Below are 23,041 nucleotides of genomic sequence, written 5' to 3'. Positions count from 1 at the left end.
CTTTATTTTTTTGCATTTTTTTTTTTTTTTAATCAGATTATCGAAAGTACTAAGAAAAATCAATTCCAAGTAGACAAATTGAGAATTCAAAAAAATAAGATTTGAATTGCGGAGATATGTGAAATCGGTAAACTGTTTATTTTCTGTAATTTTTAACTGTAACTGTAACATTTAAATATATAAAAGGTAAACACTGTAGTCGGACACTATCGGACGTTTCTGCTGGGCTTATTTTCTGTGCTGTGTTGCTTTGCTAGCGTCTTTGATCAACCAGATATAGTGGAACAGCAACATCTTACCGCAGTCAGACTGACTGCTAGTTTAGTGTGGGGTCATTTCTTTAGTCCGTGGCCCAACAGGTAAATTAGGTCTCCATCCTTATGCCCGTGAAAGTGTTGACATATGAAAGCATCAAACATGCATTTTAGCTGAATGAGATGAGAGTATATCCAGTTGTTCCTCGTCCCCGTTTGCTCAGCGCCGTTAAATTGTACAAATGGGACGCACGAGTTTTCTACCTGGAATTTATCGTAAATAAACATTGTAATTGGGTCTATATAACTTGGTATAGAGTGCTTTAAAAAAAAAATATATATATGTATTATTATCATCGTGTATTGTTTATTAAGTTTTTTTAAGCCTATTTTTTAGGCTTGTTATATTTCCTTCAAAATAACTGTCTACATAAATAAAATATGTTATGCTACCTTAATGTGAAATATTGATAATTAAATAAGCAACAATCAAAGGGAAGGTTGGGAAAAAAAATCTTTAGGAAACTTGTTTAAATAGTTTAAAAAACCAGACCCGGTCTACGGAGAGCCTATTGACTCCCTAATTAGCCCCATTGTACCGAATTTGGTTGCAGTTCCACCAGAGTGCCACTGCGGGGTGATCGCAGGCGAGTGCAAAATGAACTGGACTCTATGGAGCTAGACGGCTAAATGGGTCTCTTTCGCCTGACTGCCGTTGAGAAATCTCAGATTTGACTGTAGGGCTGGACCCGAATATTCGAATATTCGTTCGGTGGGTTGGTATTCGATTTGAAAATTTGACATTTGAATATTCGTTTTTTTTATTATTATTATTTATTTTGGTTTATTTATTTTCTGCATTTATCTCTCGTTCACACTCCAGTCCAGTTGGTGGCGGTAATGCACATTTAACTTGGTTTGCCAACCACCAATAAACTACAAAGATGAAGAAGAAGATACGATGATGTTTCGCGTTTTTGCGTTGTGATTCGGCCAGAAACTTCAACATTGTGAGGTGAAGAGATCATTTTGGAATATAAAGCTTGGATATTACATTTCCTCGGACTCTTGGAGATTTATGAAAATCAAGTTTTGGTCAAAATACCACTTTGTTGCTGAAAGGACAACGATAACAGGTATGCATGCACTCTCGGCTGCACAGATTACGGCTGAATTGTTTTATTTTCTGTTACTTTGTAACACTTGTGTACATGGCTGTATATTTTGAAGATTTAATGCTTTAAAGTTATAAAAACGCTCATGAGTGGAAGTTTTATCGAGGCCCCAGTCACAAAGTGTCCTGTTGACGGGACGGTGATCCTTGAGAGGTTAAAAGTTTATTAATTCTGAACGCGTCTGGCCTGTCTATCTATATTGCAACAAATATGACACTGCACTCCCTTGTGAAGTCTTTTGGATGAAAGGTTCTCAAAATAATCAAAATGCAAACAAACAGACAGACACATAGAGATTCCTGCCTTTATTAGAGATAATAATATGTTCAGCCCCCTCTCTCCGAAGCTTCGAATATTCGATGCTCATTACTACCGAAGCTTCGAAGCTCAAAAAATGGTATTCGGACCAGCCCTATTTGACTGTAGTTTTTGCAAGTTCAACATAGGTCGGAAGTTGAATGAACGAGTACTTGTGCCCTTTCGATTTCTTACAGGTTGAGTCGTTGTTGCCCGTAACACGCTAGCATTCTGCTAATGAATGCTGATTGGTCAGTGAAGGACTGATTGTGACCAGAGATCCCGCTTGATGGCATCCGAAGAAGAACCAGACTGTCAGAGTGAATATTTCAGCGTGGTCTTCACAACATTAGCAAACAGAGAGAGCCTAACCTGTCAGCTGTGTTGTCGATGCCTCCAGAGAACAAAGGAAGCGACTCAGAGCTTGCCGTGAAGCAGTTTCTCTGGCCGTACGACGTGTATGACACCATTGACATTTTTAAAGGCTTTTTAGAACAAAAAAAGCGACTTTAAAAAAATCTAACACCCAGCAGTGTGTATTTTCTTTGCCTCCCCTTTCAAATGCAACATTCAAATTACTAGGGCTGTGTATTGGCAAGAATCTGGCGATACGATACGTATCACGATACATGGGTCACGATTCAATATATTGCAATATATTGCGATACTGTGCGTAAGGCGATATATATTTCCCCATCAGGTTTGAGATCAGTGTACCACCACCTGCTAGTAAGCCTGTCTCCTCAGCTTCTAGGCGCCGCTGCATCACCTCCTCTTCAGCTGGAGAGTTTGCTTTGGCATTCGGGGGCTCACAGTTCTGTGTTATGAATGGTCTGGTATCTCCCTCTTATCCAGATAACATTCTCTCTGTGTTCCACTCCACGTGCACTGAAATTTTAGACTCTATTGCCCCTGTCCGGACTAAATCTATTAAACCTAAGGCTGACCCTTGGCTAAATGACTCCACAAGGGCCCTTAGGCAACACTGCAGGCAAGCTGAACGAAGATGGAAGAAGGACAATTTGCAAGTATCACTGGGTTTATTAAGAGACAGTCTAGCCACATACCAGAAGGCTGTGAAGGTGGCAAAGATGCAACATCTCTCTTCCGTAATAGCTAGCAGTTGCCATGAACCCAGAGTGTTATTTAATACTATTAACTCTGCTGTAAATCCATGCACCTCTGATCCGACAGAGGTTTCAACTAGTACCTGTGAGAAGTTTCTCTTTTATTTTATTGACAAAGTTGCATCGGTCAGGCAAAATGCCAGTGTTAGTTTTAATGTGTTTGTACCTGCTGCTCCTATGCATTCTGCTGTGTTTGAGGAATTTCAGCCAGTTTCTCTGACATTGCTTTCTGAGATCGCGGCAACACATGAAACCTACCCACTGTCCGTTAGACATTGTTCCCGCCAGGATAGTGAAGGAGGTTTTTAATGACACCATTGGGCCGAAGTCTACTCACTTTTTAATTCTTGTCTTAGTTTAGGTTCTGTCCCGGCTGCCTTTAAACATGCTGTGGTCAGGCCCCTACTTAAGAAGCCTAATCTTGACCCTACAGTGTTGACCAATTTTAGACCAGTCTCCCATCTGCCTTTTATGTCAAAGGTTTTGGAAAAAGTTGTTTATATACAGTTACAAGCCTTTCTGCAACTGAACTGTGTGTTTGAAAAATTTCAATCGGTTTTTAGATCACGTCACAGCACTGAGTCTGCACTGCTTAGAGTGCACAATGATATTGCCCTGTCTGTAGATGCTGGGAATCCGACTGTTTTAGTGCTATTGGACCTCACAGCGCGTGCTGATACGGTAGACCATGCAGTCCTCCTCTTCGCCTTGATCAGTACGTAGGCATCCAGGCTCGGCACTTCAGTGGGGTTTAACTCCTATTTGGCGAATAGGAGCTTTTCTGTTATGATTGGTGACTGTCCCTCGCCAACCACTCCTCTCTTGTGGGGCCCCAGGGTTCAATTCTTGGCCCAATCCTGTTTCCTTTATATATATTGCCGTTAGGGGCTATAATAGGAAAGCACAACTTATCTTTTCACTGTTATGCAGATGACTTGCAAATTTATTTGCCTATCAAACTAAATTGACCGTCGTCGCATTAGACTCCCTGCTTAGTTGTATCAATGACATTAAGTTGTGGGCTGTCCAAAACTTTCTAAACTTGAACGAAGATAAAACGGAGTGTATCATCTTCAGTACTTCAGGCACGACAAACCGTCCATCCTTGAGTTTTTGGAGCACTGGCTTGACATTTTAAGCCAGCTGTCAGAAATTTGGGGGTTACTTTTGAATGCAACGTGAAGTTTGACAAACAAATCAGCAATGTTGTTAGAATGAGCTTTTTCCAACTCCGTCTCCTGGCTAAAGTTAAGCCATTCCTTAACAGACATGATCTAGAAAAAGCGATCCATGCTTTTATTAGTTCAAGGTTGGATTATTGTAATGCTCTCTATGTTGGTTTGAATCAAACCTCCATCTCACGTCTTCAACTTGTGCAAAATGCTGCTGCTCGCTTTTTAACAAATACATCTAGACATGCACACATCACTCCCCGTTCTTTTCACCCTACATTGGGTCCCTGTGCGTTTTAGAATAGATTTTAAGATTTTATTTTTTGTTTTAAGGCCCTTAATGGCCTAGCCCCGGAGTACCTATCCGAGATTTTAACCCTCGCGCGAGCACAGCGGGCTTTGCGGTCTTCTAACCAACTGGTTTTAGAAGTCCCAAGGTCAAGGTACAAACAATGGGGTGATCAGGCTTTGGCGCGGTGCTGCTCCCCGAGACTCTGGAACAAGTTACCCCGATATTCGCGCGCAAATTTACAGATGTTGCTCTTTTTAGGTCTAAACTCAAACCTACCTGTTTAGAATGGCTTTTAATACGCAGTAGTGGTGTGACAATTTCCTCTTTCTGTTTCTATGTAACCTTTTTATGATTTTACTGTTTTCTACATTTCATTCTTCTTATTGCAACATATGTTGTCTATTCTTAGCTCAAGATGTGAAGCACTTTGGATACCTGTTGGTTGTTTTAAAGCGCTATACAAATAAATTTTGATTGATTGATTGATATTGGGATTTATTGGGAAGTATCATTTTAGAAAAACTAATATTTTAAAAAAAAAGACACGATGTTCATAAAAGTCAAAGAAGTTTACTTTAGGTAAACAATTCAGTACACAGAAAATCAAAGTTTGGGATTGTGGTTCCCAGGTTCTTAGTGAGCTAATGTTTATATGCTAAAGTAGGCCAAAGTTCAGCCATAGCTACATTGTTAGCTTCTAGTAAAAAGTCAGGCACTGCTAGGCAAGGACACTAGTGGTGCGTCTCAGCATAGCCATCTAGCGGTAGGGGGTTTGAAACCACCGTCTTACATGAATCTTTTTGAACGTTTAAAAAAAAAAAAACACACACACAAATTACTAGACAAAAAATGATATCCTGAGAAAAGTGGATTTTGAGGAGTATAGCTCCATAGACCTCCATTCATTCTGCACTTGCCCGTGAGCGCCCTCATGTGGAACCAGAGTGGAACTGCAACCAGTTCAGAAGCCAGAAGTATCCAGAGAGTGGAACTTCTCCTTTTATTAGAAATTCTCTGGTAAAACTCATTAACTCAGCTTCTCGTGTTCATCAGGCCTGCGCGGGTGTGATTTGATCAGACTCCTACAATTTTGGTTTGTTGGCACTCATTTGCTATTACTAATGAGTTACACAGAGTCACTTCATTAGCATCTTGACCTTTAAAACAATTTGTTGAATACTAACACAACCTGTATTCACTTCCCTTCAACACTTTATTTAGACACAGTACTTGCTGTCTTGAGGGCAGAGCTGCTTTCACATCATTGAAAGATATGGGTCTACAGTATTACATTGACAATTAATTGTACATGTCAATGCTAATACAACATTATAAACAGACTGCATCTTGCTCACATCTCTCGCTCTTTGCTATTAAAATATTTGGGTTAAAAAAACATATTTCGTAATACTGTTTGATAAAACATACCCAAGTCATGGTTATCTGCCAAAATAGATGGCTGAGAAGATAAACGTAGTTGCCTGCCAATATTTTGGGAAAGCTCTATGGCTGGTAGTGTTTGCCAGTTAAACGCTGGAGTTGAGCAGTGACTGTCTTCAAGTATTTAGTTGCAGAAAATGTACGAAAATATATGGTAAACCTTACAGTAGGGCTGGGCAATATATCAATATTATATATCGTGATATGAGACTAGATATCATCTCAGATTATGGATATTGTAATATCGTAATATGACACAAGTGTTGTCTTTCAAGCTGCTTTAGAGCAAAATGATGTCATTTTGTGAACTTACCAGGCTGTTCTAGCTGTTCTATTATTTGCCTCTACCCACATAGTCATTAAATCCACGTTACTGATGATTATTTATCAAAAATCTAATTGTAAAAATATTTTGTGAAAGCACCAAACGTCAACCCTACAATATCACCGCAATATCGATATCGAGGTATTGGGTCAAAGATATCGTGATATTTGATTTTCTCCGTGTCGCCCAGCCCTACCTTACAGTACATGACAACCTTCCTGAATTGGTGCCACATCCAGGCAAACGCACTGGAGAAGCAAACAGCTGACAGCACAGCTGGCGTCTGAAACCAACGAGTAGTTCTCCTTCAGGGAATGACCACAGAGGGGACAGATAAAAAAAAAAAAAAAAAAAGGATCCAGACCATCTGCAGTCTCTCTAAAGAGAATAAATATGGGTTGTCCAGGCTTAATGTAAGATTGTTTAAAAATCCATTCTCCAGTCTTAAGATGGAAATAACAGGCCCTTCTTGTACACCTATAAGAAGAATTTTTCAACCTTTTGTGACCCGCACTCCAGGTTACTTTTTTATCAGGGAAATGGCCTCCGGTATGGAAAGTGGCTTCATTGCATAATATTCCAGGTCAGGCTAATAATACATCATGTTCTATAGGAGGTGGAAAAGGCTGTGACAAGGCCCTGGGGCAAAGCTGTCTTATTTACTGATGGAAGGGAGTCTGCTGGCGCAGCCAAATAAAACCTATTTACTTTTCTATAGCAGAGGCAGGAGGGATGGATAGAGAGAGGGAAACAAGAGAGTTGAACAGGCTAATCTAACAATTAGTATTCACACAGCTGCTTTCCTTTCGCTTCCTACGTTTACGTATGATATATTCCGGTAATGAAACAGTGGATGGAATTTACACAAAGCTGATTGAATTTCCTCATTAAACATAAGGAGGAAATCATTAAAAATGAGCCTGTAAATCTTCCACACTGTATAACAGAATCGACTTAGTGGAGGTTTTGGCATTTTCCCCAGGGCAAAGACTGAAGTTACTAGTTGCAATCAATAAAAAAAAAAACTATAATTTAGGGCCTTTGTGTACATTTGACACCTGCCATTACTTGGTGAAATCTTGATGCAGATTGACACCAAACTGGTCTTGTCTCATAAAATGTATTTACCTAAATACACCAGAAAATGTTGTCTTGTCGGTGTGCGTTTCCAGTACACGGGTGGCCTAACAATCCTTTTTTGGATAGGTGTAGCTTGAGAAAGAAAGAGCTGGATGTAGAGGGACAAAAGGGGCGTCATCTTACTGTCTAAATTGAACAAAACATTTCTGACCCAAGTGTGTGGCTTCAAACATTCTTCGTAGCACCCTGCATGTATATGCTCAAAGGGCTGTCATCCTGTCACTTCTGTATTATGATAGTGTTACACAAACATACGACTAGAAACCCGAAAATCAACAGCTCAGCTATAGCACCTTGACACAAATAAAGCAAACTCGGTTGAACTGATGATGAAAGATACAGAAACACCTCAGATATGTTCAGAAATAACTCTTAATTTAGCTCTTTGCCTTTTTTATGCAGTGAAGATTCCAAGGTAAGGTCTAATGTTAGACTGCTACTAACGGACAGAAAACTCATTCATTGGATGGATGGATACTTTATTTATCCCAAGGGAAATTTTAGGCATCCAGTAGCTTAGACAACCATAACACAACAAACACATATCTCACATACGTAAAAATCACTCACAGATCACAGAAATTTAAAGAGTGTGATTTTCAAAGTGATTACAAAGGAATCTGGAAAGGACTGACCATGTGATGCAATGACCATGATAAGGTGCTATGGTAGAGTGTGTGCAATGGTGGTAGTGCAAAGGTTAACAGTGCAGGGACTGAACAGTGCAATAGCTTATTACTAAATAGTAACTATACACTATGAAAAGACAAGAACGTAAACATAAAAGAATTGCTTGACAAACAAGAAAAGAAATAATATACTTTATGCTCTGAATAAAACTACCCAACTGCACAGAAAACTGTGACTGTTAACCAGAGCCCTTAACAGACCTTGGACCAGCTCCAGTAATCTTAATACGCAATGTATCATACATTATGTATGCTGATGTTTCTTGAGGTGACACTGTAAACAAATAGCGAGTGACAAAGACAAGTGTCCTTGTTTTCATCATGTCGCTATGTTTAAGGTCCAGTTATTTTAGTATTTTTTATTTGGTGCAATATTTCAAAGTAGATCCCCTTTGATATAAATCAAACAATACCAACACAGCTAATTGGGCCATTACTAAAATGTTCTTTAAAGCCATGCTAATTCAAATTTCTAAATTAACAATGAATAAATTACAACATGTACTGTACTGTGAAAAACGTTTGAGCGTCTTTCAAGTCTTTGTTTTGGTTTTAACGGCCTACAACTTGGTGGTTTTGGTTCTCCCTCCCCTCTCACATCAACCCAGTTTCCAGCTGCAGCAGGCAGCAAAGAAGCTCTGGAAAACACACGGTGCGCTAACAGCCCAGCACCAACCTGCAGACTGACAAAGTTAGCAGCTAGCTGATAAACCTAATGGAGCATTTAGCAGCTAAAGGACCAGACAATTCCCTCAAAAGTCAAGCGAAACAGAGCTAAAAATTGGGGCGAGTAGCGTTACAATGGCCAGTTGGCCAGAAACGCGTGTCTACTGGATGTGCACACAAAAAAAACCTGAATGCTGACATGTTAGCTATACCTTTTATAAGGTGACAAATGTGTCAGTGGTGTGTTAATAGCTTTTTCCGCTACTCCAAGCTAAAAAATGTATACTAGTATTTTTTACTTTCTTCCACTCTTAATTACCGGCAGTTTACTTTAAATTGTATTATTGTTACGGAGGAGAAGAAGAAAAAAAATACTGGCTTCACTGACACAGACCTTCACCATGACATAAAAGGGCACCATTAAAAAAACAAGAAACTGAGAAAACACTTCAAACTATATCTAGTACACAAGAGTATTTTGGTGACAAAAGACGGGTCTTACCAGCAGTGGAGGCGCAGCTACCCCTTTAACACATGAATGCCATCTTATCTGCTAGTCAAGAGCTTGCAGAAGCACTGCTCTAAACGGTCACATACCAGACAGACAGACAGACAGGCAGACAGGCAGACAGGCAGACAGGCAGACAGGCAGACAGGCAGACAGGCAGACAGACAGACAGGCAGACAGGCAGACAGGCAGACAGGCAGACACCCCTCATCTGGAGCTGAAAGTATCTAAACAAATACTCTCCCTGAGAATCTAATTAGGTCAAGAGAGAGAGAAAGAGATCTTAGCAAATTAAAAATCCAATTCCCGCTCTCATTAATCCAATCAGTCAGAATAAATAACAGTATTCATTATGTGTACAAACCACTTGGAAGAACACATAAAACACCCTCACAAAGAGCATCGGCACTGCTCAAACAGTCTCAATAAAGATTTTTTATTATATCATTGTTGACGAGATTGTGTCCACCCCCTTTACTAAGCTACATCTGAAAATATCAGTTTCAGGACTGCTTTTTAAATATGAATCAGTTTTGTCTCTGTACTTTGGAGTCCCTGGTCCATTTATCCCTTCACACAATTAGGAGAAAACCAAATACACTGCAGATTAAATGTGGTGTTTTAATGAGTTGCATTGATCCTCTGCTATATGTACACGTGCCGTCATAGCAGATCTGTGGGATCCTCTCCTCTTAGCTTCATGTTTACTTTGGCCGCAATTCTCTGGAGTCCAGCTTTTAAGTGAACAATCTCAGCCAACTATCACAATGAGACAACACGAGGAGCAACATGTAGTGAGTGAGTGTGTGCGTGCGTGCGCGCGTGCGTGCGTGCGTGCGTGCGTGCGTGCGTGTTGGGATAAGAAAGGATTTGATGCATTTATTATCCTAGTTTAATTTGGCATACGCACGCACACACACACACACACACACACACACACACACACACACACACACACACTCAAACTGGGGGTTGATCACTCATCCCAGTCATGGCAGAAAGACAGCATAGACACCATCAACTGGCAAGTAGCACAAACAGAATATAAATATATGATAAAGTTGACATTTAGAGGCATTCATAGATGGATGACTCGAGCTGACGGCCAATTTGGCTGCTAATCTAAAGGCCAAGGCCGCTGGTGGCAGGGACAAGAGATCAATCGTGTGTGTGTGTGTGTGTGTGTGTGTGTGTGTGTGTGTCTGTGGTCTCTCACTCACCAAATAGATTGCTGGAGTGGCCTTGCTTGGAGACGGGCCTGAGCTCATTGGAACCCCAGGCGTAGCGCCTGTAGTTGCCCCACGCATGTTTCATCATCTGACAGGGAGGAGGAAGAGGAGGAGGAGGAGAAGGAGATGAGAAAAGAAGAGAGTTAAAGAAGACGATCAACTTTGAGCAGTCACAAGAATTAAGTCATTGTCATACAATGGTGTTTATAGCCCAAATAATACTGGATTTTCAAGGCTAACACCCATATTTAACATAATATGATATTGATATATTGATCTTAAATGTATATATTCTAAATAAACACATTATATAACCAACCAAACATTTTGATAATGACCCTTATGTAATGAAATTACTTGCGGTTTGTTGTTATGTATCAGCTAACATATACTGTACATCAATCATTTTTTGCATCATTCAATTTTATGAAATGTCAGAAAATGCCTTTATTTTTAAGTTGTAAGTAGTTATTAAGTTGATATACTCAAATGCCGTTTTGTCGGACCAACAATCCAAAACCCCAAATTATTCTGTTTAATGTAATTCAAGCAAGAAATCTAGCAGTTATTCATATATGAAAAGCTGAAACCGGAAAACTTTTTGCATTTCTACTTAAAAAAAAAAAAACCCTCAGCTAACCAATATCAATTGTCAAAATAGTTGCCAATTAATTTGCCGTTGCGACAGATTGATTAAACTACTGAGGTCTGCTGCTGAGTCACGTTGGCATTGCCTGTACAGTTACTGTACGGGACCATTTGAGATCCCTGGATATCTAGGTGCTACACAATTGAAGACAATCAGCTATCCATATCAGTATTCTTCACAATGTTTATCCCAAATTAATTCATCTCAACCTAATGACATTTAATCAAAGCTGTTGTCAGCTCTTGCTCCACCCATCACTGTCATATTATAGGTTAAATGATGCAACTCCATTCATATCTTACAATACAAACTGAGCACTCATGTCCAAGTCTATCGAAGATGTGAAACCACCAATTCTCACTACTTGATCACAATCACAAAAGGATTGGCTTAGGCCCCAGGGTCCGTGTACTTGGCGGCCAACGGATTTTTGTTTTGAAAGGAAAAAAACAAAAACGAAAAACGGCCAGTTTCCCGCGCAAAACAACGTTAGAGACCTTTTATGTGAAAATGAGAAATTTTGAAAATGTTTTCGCTTCATTATTATTATTATTATTATTAGACTATGATGGTTGTCTTGTTGTGTAGACTCATTTTTGATGAATGAGAGCAGTCAGCGCTAATCTCCTGTGACCACTTCATAATAAAAGTCAACTTGTGTTTCGCCCTGCTGAGCACACCACCTCCGCACACTCCTCTCAGAAAACCCCCGTATCGTTCCAAACTGTGAACCCAGCACAGCTGCTATATCACCACAAGACATCCCATTCTTTCGGTCTTCTAATATAAAACTAGCATATTTGTCTATAAACATTTTTATGTCCGTATCATTCTAACTGTCCATGGTCTCATTGATGTCCAATTTCCATGAGCGCTTACTACCTACGATCGGTTCCGGGTCACGAAAAAAATGAATGAGGAATAAGATTTATACACACAATTTAATTTCCGAGTTCCATCTACAAACACATCAAAGAAAATTGGATAACGAGATAGTTTTTCGTTTTCCGTTTTTTAATATCAAAACAAAAAACGAATAATGGGTTGTTTTCCGTTTTTTGTTTTCCTATTTACTAATGGTAATTGGGAAACTGGCCGTTTTTCGTTTTTCGTTTTTTCCTTTCAAAACGAAAATCCGTTGGCCCAAGTACACGGACCCCCCAGGCCCTGGAATGAAGGACTAATTAGTTTATGCAGTTCTGAACAATAATTATAACAATGACCACTTCCAGTTATGGCGGCGTGGTGAGCGGACGTGGCTCCTCATGCTCTGTTGCTAATCCTAAAATGAATACTACTTATATATTCCCAATTAGAGTAAAAGCATCACAACTTGAAGCAATAGTTGTGGTACAAGAGAAGGACAAATAAATAACAATGATAAAAAATAAGGAGAACATGAGTAAAAGATCTGTCAAAATATTCTCTGTTGAATGACCTAGGCTGCCTGCGTGGCTGATTGATTGGCCCATTTCTGCAAAAAACTAAAACCTAAATATCACTCAATTCCCTATGAAAACATTTTCCTCTGCTGAGTCCTATTATCTTCAGTTAAAACCACCCAATTCCCCCAGCACTGAAGTTTCATCTTATTTTTAATCTGGCGCTGGCTGTGGGCTTGATAGCAGCGTGAACACTAGTTTTCTAATCTAACACCCAGACATGTTCATTTCAGTCTCAGATGTGGCTCCTCCTCCGCCTCTGCCTTTGTCTGTCATGCTAATTCAGGTTAGATCGCATTGTTCCACAGCTTTCTGGATTGCCTCTGGATTAGACACACTGAAACCCTTTATCCCCCACCTTCAGACGAAAAAATCTGTTCACACTTCAATGTTCAACTTTCCTTTTTTAGGAGTTGTTCCGATGCCAGTGTCGGATAAGCCGACACTGGCATCGGGCCATATATCCGATACGTCCTAAAATGCCAGTATCGGTATTGGCGAGTACGCAAGTCTATACATCGATCCGATACCATGTAATTTATCCCCGAAAAAAAAAAAAAATCTACCTTGAAGTAGTTTATTGATGTTCTTTTTCCGTTATGACTATCTGTCAAACTAGAGAGTTATATGGCATGTATTCTCTGTATGCATTTGTTCATGTTTAACCTGAGCCAGGGCACACAACAATGATAGCAACCATAGCACATCCATACAGAGTTAGAAGTATACAGTAGGGTTGTTTGAAATTAATCATTGCATCGGTGCATCGCGATGCCCACCTGGACGATTCTGCATCGATGTGACAGTGACTGACCATAATCGATTATTGCCAACTTATCGCCGCTTTTTTTATTTCAAAATTTCTTTATTAGGATAAACCCCTTGAGATGTATCATCTTGTTTTTGCTTTTTGTCTGCTGTGTTCAGGCTTTGCTACATTCACGAAGTGTCTTTGTTTTTTAAGAGCAGATACAATAAAAGGGGCGTTCATATATATCTGACTGCTTGAATTTGTTGATGAAAACCATCTGTAGCAATATATATTAATATTGAGGCGGTGACGCATCGGGATATCGAATCGATTCGAGTCGTTGACAGGATAATCAAAATCGAATCGTGAGACCAGTGAAGATTCACGCCCCTAGTATACAGCGGTTAAAAAAATCTATAATATATTAGGGCTGGCTGTTGATTTACATTTTTTTTAAATCACGATTAATCGCATGAGTGTCCTAGTTAACTCACATCTAACGCACTTGTTCTAAATGTACTTTAAAAGGGATTTGTTTTCAAGTTTTTAATGCTCAAGTGGTATCGGAGACTCGATGTACCCCGGTGGTAACCCAGTTCACATTGACCGTAACGTTACATGCAAATAACTTTAGTCTTGTGAAGAGAACCGTCTGAAGGCCTTTGAAACTCAACTTGCCATTCATTATTTATCCATTTCTGGCCAAGGAGTTTGGTTTCTGCTAGCCATCCAATCCCGTTCATGGATGTATTTTTAGACCTATAAGAACCGCTCCCGTTCCCCGTCTTGTCTCCTGCTGCAGGCAAAATGCAATTACAGATGACAACAGCAGGCGGCTAAACCAGTCGGTCAATGATTTAGACGGTCAGTGTGACCGGTTGGCCAGGAACTCCAAGTGGGTAAAACCAGTCAATAAACGTGCCATTATGTAAGTCAGGAAGCAGGAAACCAGTACTGCTGCACCATCCCACCTGTCGCACAACCATCATACGTACAGGGACAAAAGCAAGAGAAGCTTAAGTGAGGTTAAATAAAATATGAAGAGTTTTTAATACCCACATGGTGAAAGGCTGCACTATATCGCAACTACCGTGAAAGAAGAACAAGTTCCAGTGGAGGCTGTACACACCGACAACGCCACTGTCCACAGGTTGCTACAACTAACAACGGTTTTCATTATCAATTCATCGGTTTTATTATTATTATTAGCCTATTTGATTAACTGATTGATAATTTAGCCTAAATTGTTTGACTCATCCTTACAGCCCTAGTATGCACCAGCCAACATCTGGAGGCATCTGTAAGCAAGCCCAGGGAAGGCCAATGTAAACTAGGGCTGGGTTAAAATAATCGATTCTCCAATTAAATCGATCTTTGATTGAGTGATCTGATATCGATTAATAATATCCAGAAATCAATCTTTTAATATATGCTTTTTCACCATGGACGTGGTAAATTGACCCTTTTTTGGGGGGGAGGGGGGGCACATTAACCTGGTGCATTACAAACAAAATATTTGCGGGTAGTTTCTTGCTTGGACAATGTACAGCACAAGTTCTCTGAGAATCTCTCTCTTTTATATCCAAGAAAAATTGGTATTGTAACTGAAATTTCCCTAACTTAATTGATATTGAATCGGAAATGTAATTAAACCAGGACCTTGTGAATCGGAATCAAATCGTGGAAATCATTGGCGACACCCAGCCCTAATGTAAACACTAGCAGTCTTTATATAAGAATTTAGTTTAAGAATGCACTATCCTTTACGACAGATTTGTGACTGAAAATGTACAGTAAACACATGCCAGGACAAACTGATAAAAGGATGTCTAGAAATGGCAAAGACAATTTTTACACAAAACAAGTGTTAAAACAATGCACATATCAACTTTGTACTTTAAAAAGGGCACTAGTGCTGAGCAGCTGCTTAGTAACAACCATGAAGCCACTGCTGTGATGCTCCCGAGGCGTATTTCTTTTATTCATATTGTTAGCATGACTGACTATGTTTCGATCAAAGACTGTCTGCATCGGGTTACATCATGCAAGCTGAAGAGCCCAATGCATGAATAGACTCTGATTTCATGCTTTTTACAGAACAACTGGTCATTAGATTGCAGTGCATAAAGGAATATGTCATAATATGCTAGAGAGGAATCAAGGGAAGCACAATTAGCACAGTTACCTCTCATTCCCCTTGTGCTCCATCTGCATCTCTCACTGTTGTACAAAGACACAAACCCCACTCTGACATTAACATATTCTATGTTACATGCATGAGGTTTAGTACTGGCAGGTAGACATCTTGAGACAGGAAATGCCTGGTCTATCCTCACATGTGCCCTTCTTTTAAAACACCAACACACACAGACAAACACGGAACAAAAGCCACTTCATTTGCATAACGTCTCCCACGCACTTCAAAAGGACAGCTAGCGAAAGCTGTCCTCCATTCAAACCCACTAATTAAAGCTAGTGAGCCTGCTAATCACAGCTCCTATATGTAGGTTACATTCAGTGCATTTACATGCAGTTAAAAAAAAACATTATATTCGGGTTAAGACAATACCCCGATTTCTCAAATGCCATATAGTAGTAGTAGTAGTAGTAGTAGTAGTAGTAGTAGTAGTAGTAGTAGTAGTAGTTCTCATAACCCGGTTAACAGATGTAGAGAACTCCTTCAGTAACCTGGTTATTACTCCATGTATACACCTTAACAGGGATATAATCGGTTTAAGTGCCCTCCCCACTCTGCTGGAGTTGCTTTTGAACTGGACATAGTCGTTGCTATGACACCATACAACATCGGAAGATGATGGCTAAACCGACAGTCCATCTCTGGGGCGCAAATTCACGAATCCTACCATGGCCACGCCAAGTCCCCGCCCTACGAAGCAGCTCGATTGGTTGGAGTTAGGCCTTTGACCGCGAGTGGTTAAGGTTAGAATAGCCGATTGGTCAGGGTATAGGACCTGTACAAATGGGGGTTACGTTACCTTGCATAAGCGTGGACGCCTGGCCATTAAATGCTATTGAAGGGCGGGTCTTGGCGTTAATAAAAAACTGAAAATACATATCAGAGACTGGCATACTGCGACTCAGTGTGGTACGCAGGCTGCTCAGCAGCAGACGGCCATCAACACCGTATAGAAAATCATCGGCTGCCCTCTGCTAGGGCTGTGCAATTAATCTAAATGTAATCGGGATTATGATTTCAATGATCACAAAAACAGAATAATCGAGAAAAACGATTATTTTGCTCAGTAAGTTTTGCAAGTGAACTCTTATTTTCTCGTGTTCTGAATGAGGAAAAAAAAAAAGTTTAAAAAGGCAAATTTCACAGTTCTAGGCGTTTTTGTACTGTTGATTTTTTTAACTTTTTTTTTTAAGGTTTAATAACTTAATAGTTAAACCAAAGTCAACAAGTAATCGTGTTAGTTATCGTGATTTTAATATTGACCTAAATAATGATTATTATATTTTTTTTCCCTAAATTGAGCAGCCCTACCCTCTTGTCCTTCCTGGAACACATCTTCCGCTCCCGCTGCCTCTGCACAGCCAGAAACACCCTGAAGGACTCTTCTCATCCTGAGCAGCGCCTGTTTGACCTGTGGCCCTCCTGCTGCGCTACAGGTCCATCAAAGCACGGACCACCAGACCTAAGAACAGTTTCTTTGCCTGGGCCATAAGCACACCCCTCACATGCAGTATGTCGTTCGAGGGCAAACCTACCGGATCCTGTGCAATTAGGCCTGTAATAATTATTACATAATTGTTTTAATTTTGTTTTTTTTTGTAATACATAAATAAATATTTTTTAAATTTGGCTGAAAGAGACAATTATATTGTCAATCGCAATTATTTCTGAGACAATTAATTGTACAGAAGAATTTGGAATTGTTACAGCTCTATGTGTAATGATTACATTCATATTTAGGGCTGGGTATCGTTTAAAAAATTGCGATACCGGTACCCAGGGCTGTAGTACTCGAGTCCGGTTAGGGCTGCTCGATTATGGAAAAAAATAATATCACGATTAGTTCAGTCAATATTGAAATCACGATAATTTAACACGATTACGCGTTGACTTCTGGAAAGATGTTGTAATTATTGAACTTAAAAAACAGTGGAAAAAGTTAAATAAATCAACAGTAAAAAAATAAAAACGCATACAACTGTGAAATTTGCCTCAATACTTTTCCTATTTAAACTTTATTTTTTAGAAAATAAGAGTTTACTAGCAAAACAAAATGAGCTAAATAATTGTTTTTCTCGATTATTCTATTTTTGTGATCACTGGGAGCCAAAATCATAATCGCGATTACATTTCGATTAATTGCACAGCCCTAGGTCCGGTCTTGGACTCAAGTCCGGACTTGAGACTGTTTTTCTATGGTCTCGGACTCGCCGGTATTTGGACTTGGACTCGACCGAGTCCAGGTGTCTTCGTTAGGTTTATAATAACATTGGAGGGAAAGTGAAACACTGGCCACCTGATAACCAATCACACACTAGATTATCTTCGCACGCCCTGCATCTGCGTGCCATGCCAACGTTACTGCCATTCATTTTCATTGATTCACACTCACTGTAACAAACGCAGATGTCCGCCAATTCCGCCATAATCAAATCTGGTTAGCCTGTGTTTACTTATATACTGCAACTCAACTCTTTTAAATTGCACAACAATATCTGAGACATGGGTGGCAGTTAAAAGGTCTGGAACCAGGCTCAGATTTTCCATACACTGTTAGAATTACATTTTGGCAAAGCATTCAAAATTGGGCATTCATAGGTAAGGCGGGCTGTATTCCATTTCAGTGTGTAAACATTAGCGTGGCTAACACTACACAACATTCCCTATGTGTGTGAGGACTATAATTGGATTAACTGCTGAGGATTTTCTTGGCTGACCGCTGTTATTAGGATCTGGTGGCTGGAGCTATTTCAGACTCACACTATCTCTTATGCTGATTGGCTCTGTGTTTAAGGTGCTGTGGTTTTCTAGGGCACCAACATCAAGCTCAATCTAGCAGGAAGACATCAAGTACATAGACACCTCCGCTTATCTTAAGAGCATGCAGACAGACAGACAGACAGACAGACAGACACACACACACACACACACACAGGCAGGCAGAGGATGAGATTATTTACTACAGAAAGGCTGCATGACAAGTGTTGATAATCACATCCTCCTCTCTCGCTCTTCAATTCATTCCTATTCTCTGTTTGTTGTCCCCCTGCTCCACCTCTCCTCTCAGCCTATTGATCCGCCTCAGGCACTGAACTAATAACGCCGTTGTCTTCACACACACACACACACACACACACACACACACACACACACACACACACACACACACACACACACACACACACACACACACACACACACACACACACACACACACACACACACACACAAAGGCCTTCAGACAGGTTGGTGTTGGGGTCTGATATGTATGCATGGATTATGCCACTTGTTTCGGGGGGCGGGGGGCTAATAACTGTAAAAACGTAACAATAGCCGTTATTAAAATCCTGTGAATCATATTTTATGGCCTTCACGGTCACATTTATACTTATACTATTAAAAATAAAACTGTTCTTTGCTACAGGTGAAGAATAAGACACATTAATTGTATTTCTTTCAAACACCAATCGGCTAAAATTGAACAGGGAGAAGATTCTGCTGCCTGTAGAGGGGGTACATTGTACATCAGAGAAAACTGTCTCATATTCAAGAGCATCTTTAATTCAAAAGAAGTTTGATAAATATAGTGTATTCTAAGTCTATGATGAGGAGCAAAAGTGAAGGATTTTTACTTTTATCTTTAACATACTTCACTTTAAGCAGTTTGATAAAAAGGGGCTCAGATCTAGACCTAATTGAACACCTCGGGGCGATTTCAGACTTACATTTTAACTCTACCATCATCAAAACAACCATGTTTTTCTGGAAAACAACTTTAATATATGTCCTAAAAACCATCTATAACTTTCTTAAACAGATGGTCAGAATTCCGTTACAAAACAGACGCTATAAAGGTCAGGAACTTGCAGTTAAGACCACCGATCAAGTGGGCACAAAATCCTTATTTGTAATAAGGATTTTCTTTAATGGGAAAATTGAACTGAGCCCTTTCTAAGTCTGGCAGTTGCTTACTGGGCAACCTGACAAACAGCATTTCACTGACATAAAGTTAAATGTGTTTGTTGACAATACAGCAATAAGGCCAAATGAAGTGGCTATACACAGATGAGCACCGAGGTACACAACTCCACTGAGGCCTCGTTTAAATGTTCCCAAAATTATGACCTGCCATTGATTCAGTGTGGGTACTTTACACTGCTGTTTGTATACGTACACGTTCACGCACACAGTGGGATGATTGCAAATCATTAACTGCTGTGCAAAGATCTAGAGGTTAATGACCCCTGTTTGCTCCGGGGGGTCTTAAGTAATCTGTAACTGAGGGAATGTTTTCAAAGAGTGTGTGTGTGTGTGTGTGTGTGTGTGTGTGTGTGTGTGTGTGTGTGTGTGTGTGTGTGTGTGTGTGTGTGTGTGTGTGTGTGTGTGTGTGTGTGTGTGTGTGTGTGAGTTCCTCCAGGGGCTGCTGTGGTGAAAGAGAAACTGAAACTGAATCCTCGGTTAGTTTTTTCCCAGGGGGAGCACTTGCGACTAACGCCCTAGCAAGAGGTGCCTTGTGTGTGAGACAGAGAGAGGGTGAGAGCGAGAGAAAGCGATGGCTGTTGAGCAGATAAGGACAGCAGACCAACCACCAACCGGCATGTGAATCACGCGAACATGAACACACACACACACACGTATAATCTGCCTGCCAAAGAAGCATCCCAAGTGAGAGTGTGGTGATTGAAGAACAGATGCATGCCATCTCAATGAGAGAAAGATAAAGACAGGGTGAGATACTGAGAGAGAAAAAGGCCGGGTCACAAAAAGCAAGGACATACTGTAGATAGGAAGCAGGAAAGACTGACTAACGACTGGGGGAAAAAAAATGAAAGATACTTTGCATGCACACAATAGCTGATGGAAAAGAAATATCCATTATCCATACAGCCCAATTCATGAAATAGTGATGGAACAATTAATAGAAGCACTGAGCACCCCTCCCCCCCAAAAAAATAAAAAAGAAGAAGAAAAGCGTAAGAGAAATGCATTACTTGGCCTGTGCTTAGCAGGCCACTGATCTCATCTTTTTCCACTCAATCTTTCTGCAAAGTTTGCGCAAACTTTTGAAATATCACTTTGAAGTTGAAATCGGTTTCTTGAGCATCAAAGAATTCCACGGAAAAGCGATTCAGATTCACTGAACTGATTTTTGATGGGCTTTGGATTTAGCTAGAGTTCGCCCTGTGTCGAAAAGCAAGGAATACCAATGATGATACTAGTGACAATTCTGTCTATAGCTGGTGCATCACAGGAAACATGAACAGCCACTGATAGGAATCTATCATATTTACATACAGTATAGAGGCACAGGCATGAGCTTAGCGGTTACCATTTCCTGTTCTGTTCATTCACAGCGGTTAGGTAAAATGTGTGCTTTTCTGTTAAACATAAACAGGAGGATGAACAGCTTTTTTGGAAGAACTAGGCCCTACGTTGTAGCAGGTGTTGGCAAGAGCAAATCTTAATATTTCATAAAACAGTATTGGTTGACTTACTACTATATCAGATCGGTTTTGTCTGTGAGAGTAGCAAAACCATGTTTGAAAGGGAAAACGCTGTGGAATATTTCTTTAAGCAGCTGCTACTGTAGCAAAAAGAGCAGAGAATTGACTGAAATGTCGAGCTGTAGGGTGATGTGAGAACTAGTTTTTCTTGCCAAAATCCCCTTTGCAATCTTTGCATGAAGTAGAGCATGCATAGGCTGGAGAGCTGAGCAAAAACCAAAGCGACTTTATCAACGGCATTTTCAAACGGTAAAAGAAACGATGAAGCAACAAAAAAAAGCAGAGAGAAGCTTGCCTTTGATGTCACCCAAAAGTTCAAATTGATCCAGTTCTTCTGTAAACTCTTGCATGGTTGCTGATTTGTTGATTCGGTTGCTCGAGGGTTGTTTACCAGGCCGGTCTGTGTTTATGCTATCCTGAATTTAATCTCTCCCTCTATATCCACCCCCTCTCTATATGGGGTGATGTACGAAACTGCGTACACATCTGTAAAAGATATTACTGCATCTCTCTCAACCCTATCTCTGAGCTCAGACAGCACGCACACACACACACACAGCGTGGCACTATCTTTGTGGGGACCAGTGATTGACTTAATGCATTCCCTAGCCCCTTACCCTAACCTTAACCATCACAACTAAATGCCTAACCTTAACCCTTACCCTCACCCTAACCCTAACCATAACCTAATTCTAACCCTAATCCTAAAACCAAGTCAAACAGCCCTTATACTTGTGGGGTCCAGCATTTTGTCCCCACAAAGCTGTCGGGACCCCACAAGTATACTATATTCCCGGTTTTTGGACCCCACGAATATAGTCACACACACACACACACACACACACACACACACACACACACACACACACGAGAAAAAGCATAACAAAATAGTGCTCCTCCCCAGATACCATTAGTATCTATGCGTTTCAAAAAACAGAGAAAAGAAATTGGAAATCTTAAAAGACGGATGGAAGGACAGAGGATGCAAGGTCTGGCATGAAACATCGTGAAATACAAACGACATTTTGAAATGTGCCAGACCCTGGGCCTGCATCTATATTAGAGAAGAGAAGACGTCGGGAGCCTTAACGCACCATTACACCACAGAGACACTGCTGAAAGTTTGGGGCTTGGGGAAAAAAGTCGGATGTGGAAAACCTATGGAAAAAAAAAAAAAGGGAGACACAGGTGCTAAAACAATTACACGAGGCAGGTTTAAGGGTAAAGAGTAAGTGAGAGTGTGTGTGTGTGTGTGTGTGTGTGTGTGTGTGTGTGTGTGTGTGTGTGTGTGTGTGTGTCGATCAACGAATACTTTTCCAATAGGGCTCTCTCACAACCGACATTTTGGCTAGTCATGGTACAAATAGCACAGGTGTACAGCATTAATGAAGGCTCTGTTCCATTAGATGCCCATGAGCCAGCATTCACAATACCAGGCCCACCTAAAATGGAATGCAGCCATTACGAATGCCATTACTTGCACCTGTGTTTGAAGGCTCAAACTGTCCACCATTAGAATGCTCTTTTCAACGCACAGCACAAAAGCAGTTACGGGCACATTTTGTCCCACCTGTGTGTGTGCGTGTGTGTGTGTGTGTGTGTGTGTGTGTGTGAGAGATTGTGTGCAGTTATAACTAAACTATTGCATGCAAATGAGTCCAGGTATAAATAATAAGAATTACAAATACGCAAGTGATAACGGCCAGTAACCCAGGTGCAGCAATTTCGTCAGTGCGCTGCGGTCTAATGAGGGGGAAATGAAGGAGCGCATTTCTCTCCAATGTGGGACAGCAACTGAAACACGATTTTGCAGGAGTGGAAAAAAAAAAAAAGCATGGACATGGAGGAGGCAAATCAAAGCCAAGCGTGCCACGAATAAAGACACTTAAAAAGCTACCATCCACGGCTTTCGAGACAGAGAAGCGAAGAGTGAGGAGGCGAAGAAATAACACTCTGAGCACTGAGTAGTTAGACATTTGCTCCTCAAGTGGTGAAGGATGATTTGTATTGTTTTACTCACTTTATGATAAATCATATATACTTAATATAATCGACAATCGTTTCTCAAAACCATGCTGTAGTGTTTCCGATTTGTCTATGTGTCTTCCTTCCTCCCAGGCAGCCATTTGTTGGCACTTTGGTATAGAAATCAATTTGCAGGAAATCACTTGAGTGATGTCATTC

The 23,041-nt window shown here is 40.4% G+C and overlaps 1 protein-coding gene across 1 annotated transcript in view; it reads right to left on the bottom strand.

Annotated features, from left to right (window-relative positions):
• man1a1 (mannosidase, alpha, class 1A, member 1) overlaps positions 1-23,041 on the bottom strand; it is a 161,224-nt gene that overhangs the window by 105,096 nt on the left and 33,087 nt on the right. The window contains exon 2 of the mRNA XM_039781595.1: positions 10,306-10,402. Coding sequence (XP_039637529.1) covers positions 10,306-10,402 — 97 coding nt within the window. The remainder of the gene's footprint in view (positions 1-10,305; positions 10,403-23,041) is intronic.

The sequence above is a fragment of the Perca fluviatilis genome, chromosome 18, assembly GCF_010015445.1.
Source record: "Perca fluviatilis chromosome 18, GENO_Pfluv_1.0, whole genome shotgun sequence".
NCBI lineage: Eukaryota > Metazoa > Chordata > Actinopteri > Perciformes > Percidae > Perca > Perca fluviatilis.
The sequence above is the reverse complement of the archived record's forward strand: the minus strand, read 5'-3'. Positions and strand labels throughout refer to the sequence as shown.